Source organism: Rhinopithecus bieti, unplaced genomic scaffold (assembly GCF_001698545.2).
Source record: "Rhinopithecus bieti isolate Rb0 unplaced genomic scaffold, ASM169854v2 scaffold_425, whole genome shotgun sequence".
In the NCBI taxonomy this organism is placed as follows: domain Eukaryota; kingdom Metazoa; phylum Chordata; class Mammalia; order Primates; family Cercopithecidae; genus Rhinopithecus; species Rhinopithecus bieti.
The window spans coordinates 267842-281940 of record NW_016803361.1 but is presented as its reverse complement, the minus strand read 5'-3'; the positions used below and the strand labels follow the sequence as shown (position 1 = coordinate 281940).

Genomic DNA, 14099 nt, shown 5'->3' with positions numbered 1-14099 from the left:
AAGAGTTCTTCTGTCAGCCATCAGAGGGCGCTCTGCTCCCAAAGTAGGAGGCACTGACGAAGGCTGAGTTCTGGTAACTAGGCACCACAATAATTGAAAAAAATTCTGGCCTACAGCAAGAAAAAAAAAAATGTCCAGAACTGATAAAAAAATTCTGGCTTACAGAAAGAAAAAAAAAAGAAAGAAAGAAAGAAAGAAAAACAAAGACATGGGCATTTGTGAAATATCCAACAGGCCTTTTCAAATAAGGAAAGTAGCATTTAGAATCTGTGAGGTTCTCTGATGGGGGAACTCCTCTGGCATGGACCTCCTGGGGTTATTGTGTGGTGGGGACCTCCAGAAAAGGCGACAAGGCCACCTGCACATTTCCCAAATGTCAGCCACCTCCCTCCCTTCCCTTGGGTACCCTCAGATGAAGAAGCCAAGAGAGATTGACTTCCTGAGAGAGACTAAGCCATAGGTGTAGACAGAAGCTCCAAGATGGAAAAAAGAGGGAGATATTTCTTTGGTGGTTGAGGACATTGTTTTTCTTTCAGCATGATGGCAGGGAGAATACATCCTTTACGTGGTGTTGTGCTGGGATGTTTAGGGAACCAGCTGTACGATGGCCAGGAAGAAGCAGGCACTGAGCCGAGCTGAGCCAGTCCAGAGGCAGCACCCCTCCTCCACAGGCTCTAGAAGGGACCCAAATCCCCTCTGGAATCTCTGCATCTTCTAATTAAGCCTGTTTGTCCCCTTAAGAGAAACTGTAAGCTCTTCATTCTTCCGCTTGGTTACACTTGTGTTTTAAAATAGTTTATAATATTTGAGTGAAGAAAAACAGATTCCATCATCTTGTTTCCTTCTGTTTTTATTAGAGATAGACAGTATTTCAGCTACACTGTGAACAAAGTGGGCTTTGATGAGCTTCCCTGAATCAGCCACCAATGACAACATCGTTTCTCTTGAAAAATGCATTGTGAATTCTACGCAACAGTCATAAACATGGCCTATTAGAACCTTACCCATTACCAGCGGCGCCTTCCCATGTTTCCAAAGCTATATATTTCTAGTAGCGATCTGCATTTCACTAAGACCTAAATAACCCCGAACTTTCCTATGGCATCTTTTACTAATATGAAGCATAATTTATTCAACTTGAAAACAATAGAGAAAAAAGGTTGACAACATTTTCCTAGGCATTTCTTTCCCATGGTTCAATATAATCCAATCCCAGATGCGCAAAAATTTCTTCTTCACTTTCTGCTTTGAGGAATATCCTCTGAAAACATAACAAGAAATATGTGCATTCAGATATTTTTCATAAGCGCCATGGTGTGGACACTGTGAAAGTGTTACTTACAAAACTGCCTTGTCAGAATGAATTATAGCCCAAACAGGAGCCCTGCTTCTGAGTATAAATGTCATTTTAAATGACTTTCCAAAATATGATCCTAAATGAATTAAGGTAAAATCATAACAGCTTTAACATATTCAGCAAAAGCTATTTGTATATTTTTTCCTATGGGCTGTAGTTCTGAACCACAGCTATTTATTAGAACAACCTGATGGAGTTTAAAAGATAAACATTGAAGCTTGAGCCATACCCCAGTCCAATGAAATCAGAAGCTCAGGAGAGGTCTTGTAATCAATCTATTTGAACTTACTGGGTAATTCTAACATGCAGTCATAATTATGTACTGCTGGTAATTATAGGATACTTGTATGTGTTGGGTTTTCCTCTAGCTTTCCATGCTTGCCTCTAACCCCAGCAGGATCCCACCCTGTTATCTCTTTAAGACCAAGCAGCTCTTCTCCTCCGTCCCTTCTTGTACATAGCCCAGTGCTAGGCACATAGAAGGTACTTGCTTACATTGAACTATTTAGAATGTATTAATTGGTAAGTGTTCCTTCATTGTACTATGTGAATCTGCCTTCACCCACATGCTTAGTGTCCGAGGCTTTCCTGCCAGCATCCACAGCCCCCTCTTCTCTGAGCAGCACCTGGATTTTTCCATGGGAAACCGCTCCTCTTGACTCTCAGTCCAGGAGGGTTAGGTGGAGCTGCTCCCAAATCCAAGAAGAAGCACATGACCCAAGTCTGGCCAATCAGAGCCACAGTAATGGGTTCAGGGATAGGTGCATGACCCAGTCCTGGCCAATGAGCACCAGGTAGGATTCTTGGGGAAACTATTAGGAAACAGGCTCTTCTCTGTTGAAGTAACTGGAAGAGTGGGACTTATGGGAAAACCTGCCTGTGAATAAAGGCAATACTGAGGGAAGCCTGCCTGAACACCCATATTTGGCTGCCCCTGAACCCTTAGATATTGTGGTATATAACCCAAGTTCCCTTTTTCCTTTATGTCACTTTAGATTTGATTTCTGACACTTGTAACTGAGACAACTCTAACTGAGTACACCTCATTTAGACTATAAGCTCCTAGAGGGAAAGGACCATTACTTTTTTTTTTTTTTTTTTTTTTTTTTCCTGACACAGAGTCTCACTCTGTTGCCCAGGCTGGAGTGCAGTGGTGTGATCTCGGCTCACTGCAGCCTCCGCCTCCCGTGTTCAAATGATTCTCCTGCCTCAGCCTCCCAAGTAGTTGGGATTACTGGTGCGAGCCGCCACACCTGGTTATTTTTTGTATTTTTAGTAGAGACGGGGTTTCACCATGTTGGCTGATCTTGAACCCCTGACCTCAAGTGATCCACCCGCCTCAGCCTCCCAAAGTGCTGGGATTACAGACGTGAGCCACTGTACCTGGCTAGTACCATTACTCCTAGTTATTTTGAGTTTTCTTTCCCCTGGAGCCTATTTTGGTGTCCTTGATCACTGTAAGAAGAGTAGCCCTTAGTACTGTGGATTTAACAGTTGGATATTTAACTCTTCATAACTTCTCCAGTCATCTATCGTTTTGCTGAGGGCTGAATTGGATCATGACCACAGTAAGACTAGCACGTCAAATGAGTGACATGGCTGGTGAGTGAGACTGGCTGGCTGCTCATTTATGTCTCAGGGCAGCTCTGTTGCTCTCTTTCTTGCAGCAGACTGTTGTTAATGGCCTACGTGGCCACTCAGAATGCCACTGCTCCTGCATTTGAGGGGTACACAAGTAGTATTTGTGATTTCTGGGGATCCCTGGTTTACTTTGGAGTTACTCATTGCCAACACCAAGAATATACCAAACCCGTTAATATTCACTGCTGGACTGGTTCTGGAAGCCCAATTAGCTCATCATCTTTCAGCCAAAAGCTCTCGAAGTGCATTCTGGGCCAGATGGAAACTGTGAGTCTGTGGAAATCTTTCCTGCTGCCCTCAACTCTCATCAACTGGAAATAGAACACGCATAACAAAGGAAACCATACTTGGATACTAAAATCAGTTCATGAAAAGAGCTTGGGGGCCAGCCTTGGGGATGAGGATCAAAGTAGCCCATTTTAGGAAGAGAACTGTACCTTGGTCTTGTCATATAAAGCATGGTTATCCAGAATCATCTTCCGTTCATGTGTGGCATAGCGCCGGAGGTCTCTCTCAAACTGCTGGACAGGAGATAGTTAAAATAAATTATTAACACATCTAGAATGTCTTCAGTATTAGGTGGCTACATCCCTCTAGTGAAATATCTAACTCCACTAAACATTCTCAAAGTGATTTTCCTTCCCCATGGCCAAGTTCTCTGGTGACAGAGGTCTGTGCTCCCATGAGCACACTAGAATGTAAGCTCTGTGAGAGCAGGAACCTGGTTTGTTCTGTCCACAACCATATTCCCTCAAATAGTGCCTCACATGTAGAAGATGTATAGCAAATGTTTTATTGAATGAATAAATGAATAGCGTGAGCATTGTACCAGAATAATGCCTGGTCCAGAGTGAATGCTGGATAAATACTAGTTTGGTGGGTTTTAAATGATTTGGAATATTGTTATTGTAAAAGAGGATGGAGGAGTCAGGGAACCCATTCCAGCTTGGATTTTGTCCCTTCCTGGCTGTGCATCTCCTGACAAGTCATCCAGACTCCCTGAATCTTGGTTGAGTGAATGAAAGGATGGAGGAAAGACATGATTAAGGCTCCCTCTGGCTTTAACATCCTTTCACACGGAGATGCCATGAAACTGATGTTCTAAGTCATCCTGCTCCTGGATGACATCTCCCACGTCAGGAATGGGCTCTGAGACTGAAGAGAGCAACACATGAAGCCTAAGACAGAGGACAGGAACACCTTGGCAAAAGAGGGCAACGAATTGCCATGGAGACTAGTTATCCTGAGAGAAACGCAATCTAGAAATTTTGTCCTCTTCATGTGGGATTAGGGAGCAAGCCTGGGATACTGGTGCCCTCTAGTGGTAAGGAACAATTTGCTATTTTAGGAAAGCTAACCTGGGATGGGTGAGGAGATGGACTTTGCAATCAGAAGTCCTTTATTCACCCTGCTAACAAGCAAAAGAGTTTAGTGCTCTGCCAGTGCCTTGCAGAACCAACAGCAACAATTTCTGAGAACTCTGAGAAAAGAGACTAGAATGTGCTGAAAACATGTCCATATTAAAAATAAAATGGGCAAAGGTCAACCACTTCAGTCAGTGATGCTTAACTGGCATTACATTGCATAACCAAGGACTTCTTTCTGGAACTTTCCCCTTTCTCAATCAACTATGTGTTCCCAAAGATTTATGTCTATCAGACAAATTGCATTTATGGTATATTTTTTCTTTTCTTCCCCCTTTTTTAAGAATGAAAGGAGCATTTAGTTGTCAGTCAACATTTGTGATTAGAGTAAGAAATCCCACTGCTAAGATGCTGTGCTGAGTTAATTCCAGTCCAAAGCAAAGACACCTGATATTTAACCCAAGGCTGAGAACAATTAATTTCTGTTGTGTCATTCATCTGTATAAAACCCTCTACGAACTCATTTCACTCAAAGCAACAGCCAGCTACCTGGGAAAACAGGAGAAACAGTGTGAGGTGTTTAGTTGGGAGGGTGGAACACATGCAAGTGGGACTCAAATCACAGGTGTCCTCTCCTGTGAGTGAGAGGAGATGGGAACTACTGCTTATCCAGTACTGGCCACGTGCTGGCTTGGTGCTGAGGCATCACCTAATGTCTCTGCAACCCAAGGAAGTAGCTAAGGTCATCGTCCTCATTTTCCTGATGGGAAAATTGAGTTTTACAGGATATAGGGAACTTGTCCAAGATCACCCAACAGTAAGAAACAGAGCAGGAGCTTGCAACCAGGTCTGGGATCAAATGGTACTCTTTCAAAAAATTTTTATAGCTCGATTTTATTTTTAATTAACATATAATAATTGTATGTATTTGTGGATTATATGATATTTTGATACATGTATATACATTGCAGAATGATAAAATCAGACTAATTAGCATGCCCATCACCTCAAACATCTACCATTTCTTTGTGCTAAGAACATTAAAAATCCTCTCTTTTAGGTACTTTGAAATATACATTTTTATTAACTATAGTCACCATACTGTGCAACAGAACAGAGCTTCTTCCACCTAACTGACTGTGTACTTCTTGACCCTTTTCCCTCTCCATTTTCTGCCCTCAACACCCAGCCTCTGCTAACCACCATTCTACATTCTATTCTCTACTTCTACGCATTTGACTGTTTTCGATTCTACATATACAGAAACGAGATCATACAGTATTTGTCTCTCTGTGCCTGACTTATTCCACTTAACATAATGTCCTCTAGGTTCAACCATCTTGTCTCAAATGACACAATGTCCTGTTTTCGAAAGGCTGTGTCATACTCCACTGTGCATATACCACATTTTAAAAATCCATTCATCTGTTGTGGATGCTTAGGTTGTTTTCATATAATATCTTGGCTATTGTGTATCATGCTGCAGTGAACACAGGAGTGCAGACCTCTCTTTGACACACTGAGTTCGTTTCCTTTGGATATATACCCAGAAGTAAGATTGCTGGATCATATGGTAGCCCTATTTTTAGTTTTTTGAGGAACTTCCATACTATTTTCCAAAATGTGTAATTTACAACACCACCAACAATATAAGAGGGTTCCCTTTTCTCCCCAGCCTCACCAACACTTGCTGTCTTTCATGTTTTTGGTAATAGCCAATCTGAGAGATGTGAGATAACATCTTATTGTGGTTTTAATTTGCAATTCTCTGATGATTAGAGATGTTAAGCAAGATGGCAATATCTACTTGCCATTTATATGTCTTCTTTCGAGAAATATCTATTCAAGTCCTTTGCCCATTTTACACAGGGTTATTTGTTTTCTTGTTATTGAGTCTTTTGGTTTCCTTGTATATTCTGGATAATGGCCCCTTATCTGATGTATGATGTGCAGATATTTTTTCCCAATCTGTGAGTTGCCTCTTCACTTTATTAATTGCTTCCTATTTCAACCCCCTTGCTGGTTTCTGTACTTCAGTGGTTCTCCCACTTGAGCTGCATCAGAAACACCTGGAGGCCTTTTCCAAACACAAATTTCCGGGCGGAACTCTCCAGAGATGCTGATTTGATTCCATAGGTTTGGAGTGGGGTAAAGAATTTCCATGTCTAACCTGTTCTTGGGTAAGGCTGCTGCTGCTGGTGTTGGGGACCACACACTGGGAATAACTGTTTTAAATTAAATTTAAATTGACCATGTGTGGACAGGATGCCTTGATTTAGAGGTTTCTGGGTACTGCCCCCTCCCCTGTCACCCGGCCCCTGTTGCCATCATCTCTCCCCTGGGCCCAGGTAGACTCGACCTACGTCTTTCGGAAAGCTAACATCATCCCATGGGTCCATGTAGCGCTTACCCGTGAGCCAGTCCATCCCAACAGGGCGAAGGCACGACGCTCGTAGGGGCACATGACTAAATCCACACGGATGGCCTTCCAGGTCTTTCCCTGCCAGCTGGACTGGTCACTGTCCACTCTTTGAAGAGGCAATTTGAAAATCAAAAAGCACTTTTGAAAATGATCCAAAGCATCAACCTTCCTGCTAGGCACCCTGAGCTTTTCAAATGTTGACTCCACAAGGTCATAATATAAAAGTAATCCCTGAAAAGAAACAGAATGGTGTCAGGAAAAGGCCCTGACGAAGAGGAGCCATGATTTTATACTGGATTCTTAACGAAATCTTCACAGATCTGAGCAGAACGTGACATGTGTTTGATCTTTCATTAAAGGTCTACCCGCAAACACTAGGAGAAAACACTAAGAAAGTGGTTACATTATCTTCCCTTTACAGAAAAGGAATTTAGCGATGAGAGAGGCTGAGGCAAAGCCACTTAATGGCCAAACTGCAAGAAAATCTCCGTCTCCACTTCTGAACCTCAGCTAGTGCTCTGGGCTCTTCTTAGTCCTTTAAAAACAAACCAACCATAAACAAAAAGCCATGCTGCAGGAATTTGAGACCAGCCTGGATGACATAATGAGACCTCATCTCTACATAAAATTTAAAAATTAGCCAGGTATGATGGCATGTGTCTGTAGTCCCAGCTACTCAGGAGGCTGAGGTGGAAGGATCCCTGGAGCCTGGGAGGTTGAGGTTTCAGTGAGCTATAATCACACCACTGCACACTAGCCTGGGAGAGAGAGCAAAACCCTATCTCAAAAATAAATAAATAATAAAATAAAAATTCATATTGTTTCTGGGGAGGGCAGCTTTGAGTTAGTGTCTGCTACAGTTTGGATATTTGTCCCTCTAAACCTTATGTAGAAATCTGATCCCCAGTGTTGGAGGTGGAGCCTAACGGGAGGTCTTTAGGTCATAGGGGAAGATCTCTCATGAATGACTCATCCTCATGGTAATGAGTGAGTTCTCGCTTTGTCAGCTCCCATGAAAGCTGGGAGTTACAAAGAACCTGGCTCCTCCCCACTCTCTCTTGCTTTCTCACTCCCCCTGTGACCTCTGCATCTGCCAGTTCCTCCTTGCCTTCTGCCATGAGTGTAAGCCCTGTGAGGCCTCACCAGAAGCAGATGCTTGGTGTCATGCTTCTTATACAGCCTGCAGAACCATGGGCCAAGTAAACGTCTTTTCTTTATAAATTACCCAGCCTCAGGTATTCCTTTATAGCAATGTAAATGGACAAAGACAGTGACCCTTTATATTATACCGATGACTAGGTTTAACCCGCCCAAAGCGTTGTGGCTGGAGGCTGAGTCTAACTTTGGGGCAGGATGACTTGCTATTTCTAGGTAGCACTTCGGAGGCTCTTTCTCATGACAGTGTTACTCCACCTGCCTTGGAGAAAGTGGGATAAAGTTAATGACACATGTCATCTAAAGTTGCCTATCCAGAAAGTGGACAAGTGATTCTAAGGTGTGACCAATCTAGTTGCCATTCTTGGTGGGAGCTCCTGATGGCACAGGGCAGATGTGGGAACGGGAGAGAGAAACATGCTGTCAACCGCTAAATCTGGCAACAAAAACAGCAAGTAACCCTCAAATAATGTCATCAAGTTACTGGGATGTGTGATTTGTTACTATGTACTCCTTAGGTTCAATGTTTAAAAGCTTTATCTTCAGAAGCATTTGGAAGGTTTGCTGAAGCGCAGTTTGCCGGGCTTTGTCCCCAGAGTGATGCAGGAGGGGGAGGGAGGCATTTCGGACAGGTTCCCAGGCAATGCTGGTGTTCCCGGGCCAGGACTACACTTTGAGCATCATTGGTAAATTGATTATTGTTAGGAGTCATGCTTTGCCTTTCTTCTACAAACCTGCACAAGACATTATTTCAATTCAAAACGATACTTTTTATTTTGTTGACTTCAATAGAGGGAATTCTTCACCCTTCAACGCCTTGAAGAACAAACACTATTTGAAGGGGGAAGCACTAATGCTAGGGAGGCCCTCTGGAGGAGGTGGGAGATGTTGCCCTAGTTAACCTCTAATCACCAGCTCAGGAAAACACATTTCTACTTTTTTAAGGAAACTTGCTAAAATTAGTACAGAATAGCAGCCTTTTGTGTAAATTTCAATCATGTAAATTTGAAAAAGGAGATATAAAAAATATGAAGAAGTCTCACATGAAAGCCAAATTTGTAATAACACACCTTCCCTTAAAAAAAAAAAAAAGGCCACAAAGCTGGATTCCTAATAGTAAACTGTGCTTGTCCTGTTGCCACATGGTGGAGTCACTTGGTGGGTGAGAGAAAAATGGGCCATTCTTTATTGGGCTTTTGTCTTGAATTTTGCAAGGTGTTTGAGAACGCATCCTTGAACGTAATGCTCCTGTCTGTGTGTTCAGAAGGTTATCTGCAGCAGGCCACAACTGTCAAACATGCACACAATCCCTGATGCCACCTCTAGAACTCCAGCCCCGGCTATCTACGGGGCAGCCCTCTGGGCTCAGGCTTCCCCATCAATACCCCCTGGTTGACTGAATATTTACATCAGCATGTTCTTTTATTTTTTCCTACCAGACACTGAGAAACTCCTGACTAGGAGGAGGCATTTCCCTGCCTCTCCGTCCCTCCTGTCCTCCCCAGGGTACAGAGCGGCCAGTTCTCAGGAAGAGAGCTGTGGGGCAGGAGGGAGATGCACTCAGCTTGACCTCCCACAGGAAGGATCCATCCGAATTTAGTCTCAGATGCCTTCCGAGGAGGGTCACATGGCTGAGTGTGAGGCTCTCTAGCCAGGATCCCTTCCCTGCCCTTTGCTTCCAATTCCCTCCAACTCCTTCTGGGAAGACTCGACGCCCAGTATTCAAACTCATGTCAGTTTCTCAAAGTGAATATGTTCTTTACCCTCCAATGTCTGTCAATACATTCCACCTCCCAGCAGTTCCATGAACTGGGGATGTGGCCACACGGAACAGTTAGGGTCCCGTACCCAAGGTCTCACCCACCAGGCAGGAACCAAAACCAAAGTCATTTAACCTCCCCTCTTTGGGTTGAACCACTGGTGCCATTGAGAACTCAGGCTAATGGAGTCTTTGGGGATGGCAGCCCTCCCCCCAAGATCAATATTTCCAAGATTTTTGCTTCCCTGTCTCCCACCCCTGACCAAGGGGTTTCCTGCAAAGATCACATTTAGAGTCATCTGATGGGTGACTCGACCGGATACCATTGGTTATTCACTATGCTCTGCAGGTGTTTTGAAACACTGGATGCGTATGTTGTGCATGTTGTGAGAGAATGTGCATGTGTGTACCTGCACAGACTTTATAACCTGGAAAGCGCAGCTTTTGGTTGGCATGGCAGGGCATGGGAGTGAGGCAGAGGGGGAAATTAAATATGAAGAAGTCATCTGCCGATTTCACAACCGAGGTGTTGTGGGCAGGCCTGGAGCTGCAGGGGTCTAATCAGGGCTGAGACACCAAATTGCAAACTGCCCCACAGCTTCTCCCTGCTGTCAATGTTTGTCAGTGAGTGAAGGGGAAGAGTAAGCCCCTACCCAGTCCTGAGTCCCTCACCTAGCCCAGTGCCAGGCTCTCAGGCAGAGTTCAACAAAGAATTGTGCACAAGAGATAATGATAATAGTCAGCACCATTTGTTAGGCTTTTACCATTCATCAGATACTGCACCAGGTGCTCTATCTGATTCTTTCATTTAATCTGCTCCTTTAATGAATGAGAGAAGCTTGTTGTTACCCCTGTTTTATAGACGGGGAAAGTGAAACTTGGAAAGATTAAGTAACCCATCCCAAGTCATATAGCTAGTGAACAGGGGGGCTGTGCTTTTAAAATCCCAAATCTAAAACCCACGTGCTTACATTAACATCAGCCTCTGCGCAGCGCCTGCATATAAAATGCCCATCCCTGCTTGGGGACCAGCAGTGTGACTTCCTTGAAACTAGGGAAAGACCAATGGAAAGAGGACTCTCTGCTGCTATCTCCCTACCCCATTCCAGTCTTTAATAGTGTTGGCATGGGGAGGGGAGGGTGCCTGTAGGACAAGGTCAGATAGGTTCATTTTTGCAGGGCCTCCAGGTACGGAGCCAGACAGCCCACTCTCCACCAGGCCTCAGTTAGCAGGGTCCACAAGCCATGCTCCCTTGTCTATCAGTGAGAATCTTTCGTTGGTAAGAAAGATTGTCAACAAAATCTTGAGCAGACCAGTGGGCCACTTCGCTGACTCTTCCTTGTGCTGCCATCCCCTGGCTTTGTCTATTATGTTCACTCTTAGGGCCACTGGCTGCCCTGTGTTCATTCCCCTGAGAGGGACAGAGGGGGTTGGGAATGGCTTCAGAGAAGAATTTGGATCTGGTTCTAAAGTTGAGTCTTCATTTCCAGTGCCCCTGGCCCTAGGGTTGTGTTTCTAGCTTTTATTTTCACTTTATCTGAGGTCTTCCTTTTCTGGGATATCAGTAAGCTTGGTCCACACCCAAGAGAAGCAAACTACTCAGGAAAGATGAAGCTGTGAGGAGAAACACCAGCCTATCTACAGGTCCCAAGAGTAGGACCCTCTGGTCTCTCTAGGAAGTGAGGCTCTCACTAGAGTCGGACAGGAGTCAGGGCCTGCATGTGGCTCTGGCTGCAGGGTTAGTTCAGCTTACTTTGGTTTCCTCCACCAGGCAATAGGCCTGTCACAAGTCTGATCTCTGCAATACATGGGGGCTTCTGAACCATGACCTCTGCAGGGCTCAGCTTGCCCTCATTAGTTTCCTTCATTCCATCTCAGTACAAAGTCAAGATGGTAATTGACCAGCATAGAATTCAAGGCACTATCAACACCTCTTAGACTGATTTTATCCCAGTCTTTGCATTCCTGCACCCAGAAATGCAGCTTTCTGGCTCACATTTCCCAGGTCTTTAGAGTGCATGCTTTTCACTTTGTTTGGGTGCCTCTGTATGTCAAACACAAATGCATAGCCACCCTTGGCCCTGTTGGCCAAGATACAGGACATATTCATAACATGTACTCTAGGACCCAAACAGAAAAGTCTTATTGTAGGTCATATGGCTTTGTATAAGCTGCTGCAAATAATTGAGAATTGAGAATTGATTAGACGGTCATTACACAATTATAAGGCAAGTAATGTGCAAAATTCAAGTGTTAACATAATGTATGAGTGTGCATGTATTTTTCATCTTTCTTCTCACCTTCTTTTCCCATAAGTTCATCACTTTCTGTAAAAGTTGTTGCTCTTCATCCTCTGTTGATCCTGGGCTGGTAATTAAAAAATCTACATCATGTCCCATCTTCTTACCCCTAATTTTCAAAAGCAGTATAAAATGGAAATCAATTAGATTTTAGTCTTCATTTTAAAAAAATAACCTTGTTTCTATACCCTATATTTAAGATTTGCAACATAGAAGGTTCTTGACATTTTTTTCAAGAAACAAAATATCCTTGGTTAAACATCTTTATTCCTTACAAAATAAATTTATGACACAGAAAAAGTCATATATAGCATGTATGTGATTATGTATATCTGGGCAAAAAATAACAAAAAATTATTTATTCTACACACTCACACAAACCTACATGCACCCACACATACACACATAGAGACAAGCATGACAGCAAGCAAACCAAGAATTGTTATCACATAGTACAAGGTAGCACTCTTGGAAGTATGACATGGAGTAAAGCCATTATCTTAGATTTGATCTTCTCTTACTTTCTCCCTTGCCCAAACCTATTTTGTTAGAATGGCCAACAGCCACCAGGTAAGAGGGCTGGAGAAAGAGGTGGCGGAGGCTGTGGGAGGAAAGAAATCCCTTTCTGAAATGTAGGCCTCAATATCCAACAACCACACACATCTGTGTGAAGCGTTCACTCATTCATGAATTCATTCAGTCAGTCATTTATTGACTCAACCAAGATTTCTTGAGCACCTACTTTGTGCTAGGCATCATGCAATAGTCTTGCTGAGAACTAAGCTCTACAAACTTAGTGGAGAAACCACACACAGGAACAAATCACTGTAACTCTGTGGATCAAGGGCTTTGCAGGTATTCAGGGAGCATGGAAGAGGGGGCTCTAATCCAGCATGGAGAAGGAGGGAGTCAAGGAAAGCTTTCTGTAGGAGGTGCCATCTAAATTGAGTATTAAGAAATGAGGGGAAGTCAGCCAAGTGACAATTTGAGGAATGGCAGTCAAAGCAGAAAAGTCTGAGTAAGCAAAGCAACAAGGCAAGAAACAGCTCTGAGTGTGTAGGGGATGACAAGCCATTTGGGGTTGCTGAAATGAAATGTGAGGGGCAGGAGACAAAGCTGCAGCAAGAAGCTGGCACCAGATCACAAAAGGCCTTTGTGCCATTTCAGATGCCTGTCCGAGTCAGGGAGCCACTGAAGTATTAGGGCAGAGGAGGCAAAGCCACCCAAGTTATTTACCTCCGGAACCCTCCTGTCATGGTGACGAAAGCATCCGGAAGAAATGCCCAGACAGCCTCTTTAACCAGCGCACTGACAGCCTCTGCTTCTGCCCTGGTCACACAGCTGACAAGGTCTTCATAATACAGAAATCCTGAGAGGCCATTTGACAGGTCAATGAAGAGAGTGACGCGCGTGTGAAACAACCAGCCCTCAGTGGAAGGGGATTCTGTCCCCACAATAGAGCTAACATGACTACAGGCATCAACACCAAAATCCATTTCCATGGAGACAGAGCAACCCATGTGGTTCTCCTGGTTGTGAATTTTGCAGGGTAACATTGGTTCTTTGCTTTCTAACTGAGAGGCTTACAATTTCCTAAGAAGGAGACAATATTTCACATCCCTCTGGAATCCAAACTGTTCAGATCTGACTTCCTACCGAAGAACCAGCCTTCTTGATCAATAAGCCGTGTCCTGCTGTTTTTTAAAAGGTAACACATAAAGATCTGGAGTTGGAAGGTGATGGATCCATTAAAAAATTAAGGTCAAGAATAGGAGCAGGGTAGATGTGTGTCTGAAGCAAGGCAGGAAATATCTTAGGTGGTTTAGCTTGTTGCTTCTTTGCCTGACCAGCATGAATTAATGGAAGTTCAGAGTTGCTATGATGAAAAGCTAACAACTTGGTTCCCACAGAGCGGTGTGGAGGGAGATTTGGAGGGGAAGAGCAAAGGAGAAGGGAGGCTTATCTCCAAGGACTGGGGTGAAGTATTGGCGAGGAGATGAGCCCGGTGATTAGATCCATAGAGCCTGAGGGACATAAAATCATGCTTCCGTATCACTGCTCTCCTATCTAGGGTCTCCAAGAGGGGGCCATTCAAACTCT

The 14099-nt window shown here is 43.8% G+C and overlaps 1 protein-coding gene across 2 annotated transcripts in view; it reads right to left on the bottom strand.

The window, feature by feature from the left end:
• Positions 1–834: 834 nt before the first annotated feature.
• Positions 835–14099, bottom strand: part of DNTT (DNA nucleotidylexotransferase) — a 35583-nt gene continuing 22318 nt past the window's right edge. The window contains exons 7-11 of one of the 2 annotated variants that reach the window (XM_017879831.1): positions 13236–13368; positions 12000–12108; positions 6773–7015; positions 3436–3519; positions 835–1261 (exon numbers count right to left, since the gene is read on the bottom strand). In XM_017879831.1, the coding sequence (XP_017735320.1) occupies positions 1175–1261; positions 3436–3519; positions 6773–7015; positions 12000–12108; positions 13236–13368 (656 nt within the window). In that variant the 3' untranslated portion in view covers positions 835–1174. The remainder of the gene's footprint in view (positions 1262–3435; positions 3520–6772; positions 7016–11999; positions 12109–13235; positions 13369–14099) is intronic. The other variant, XM_017879840.1, reaches the window with a different exon arrangement.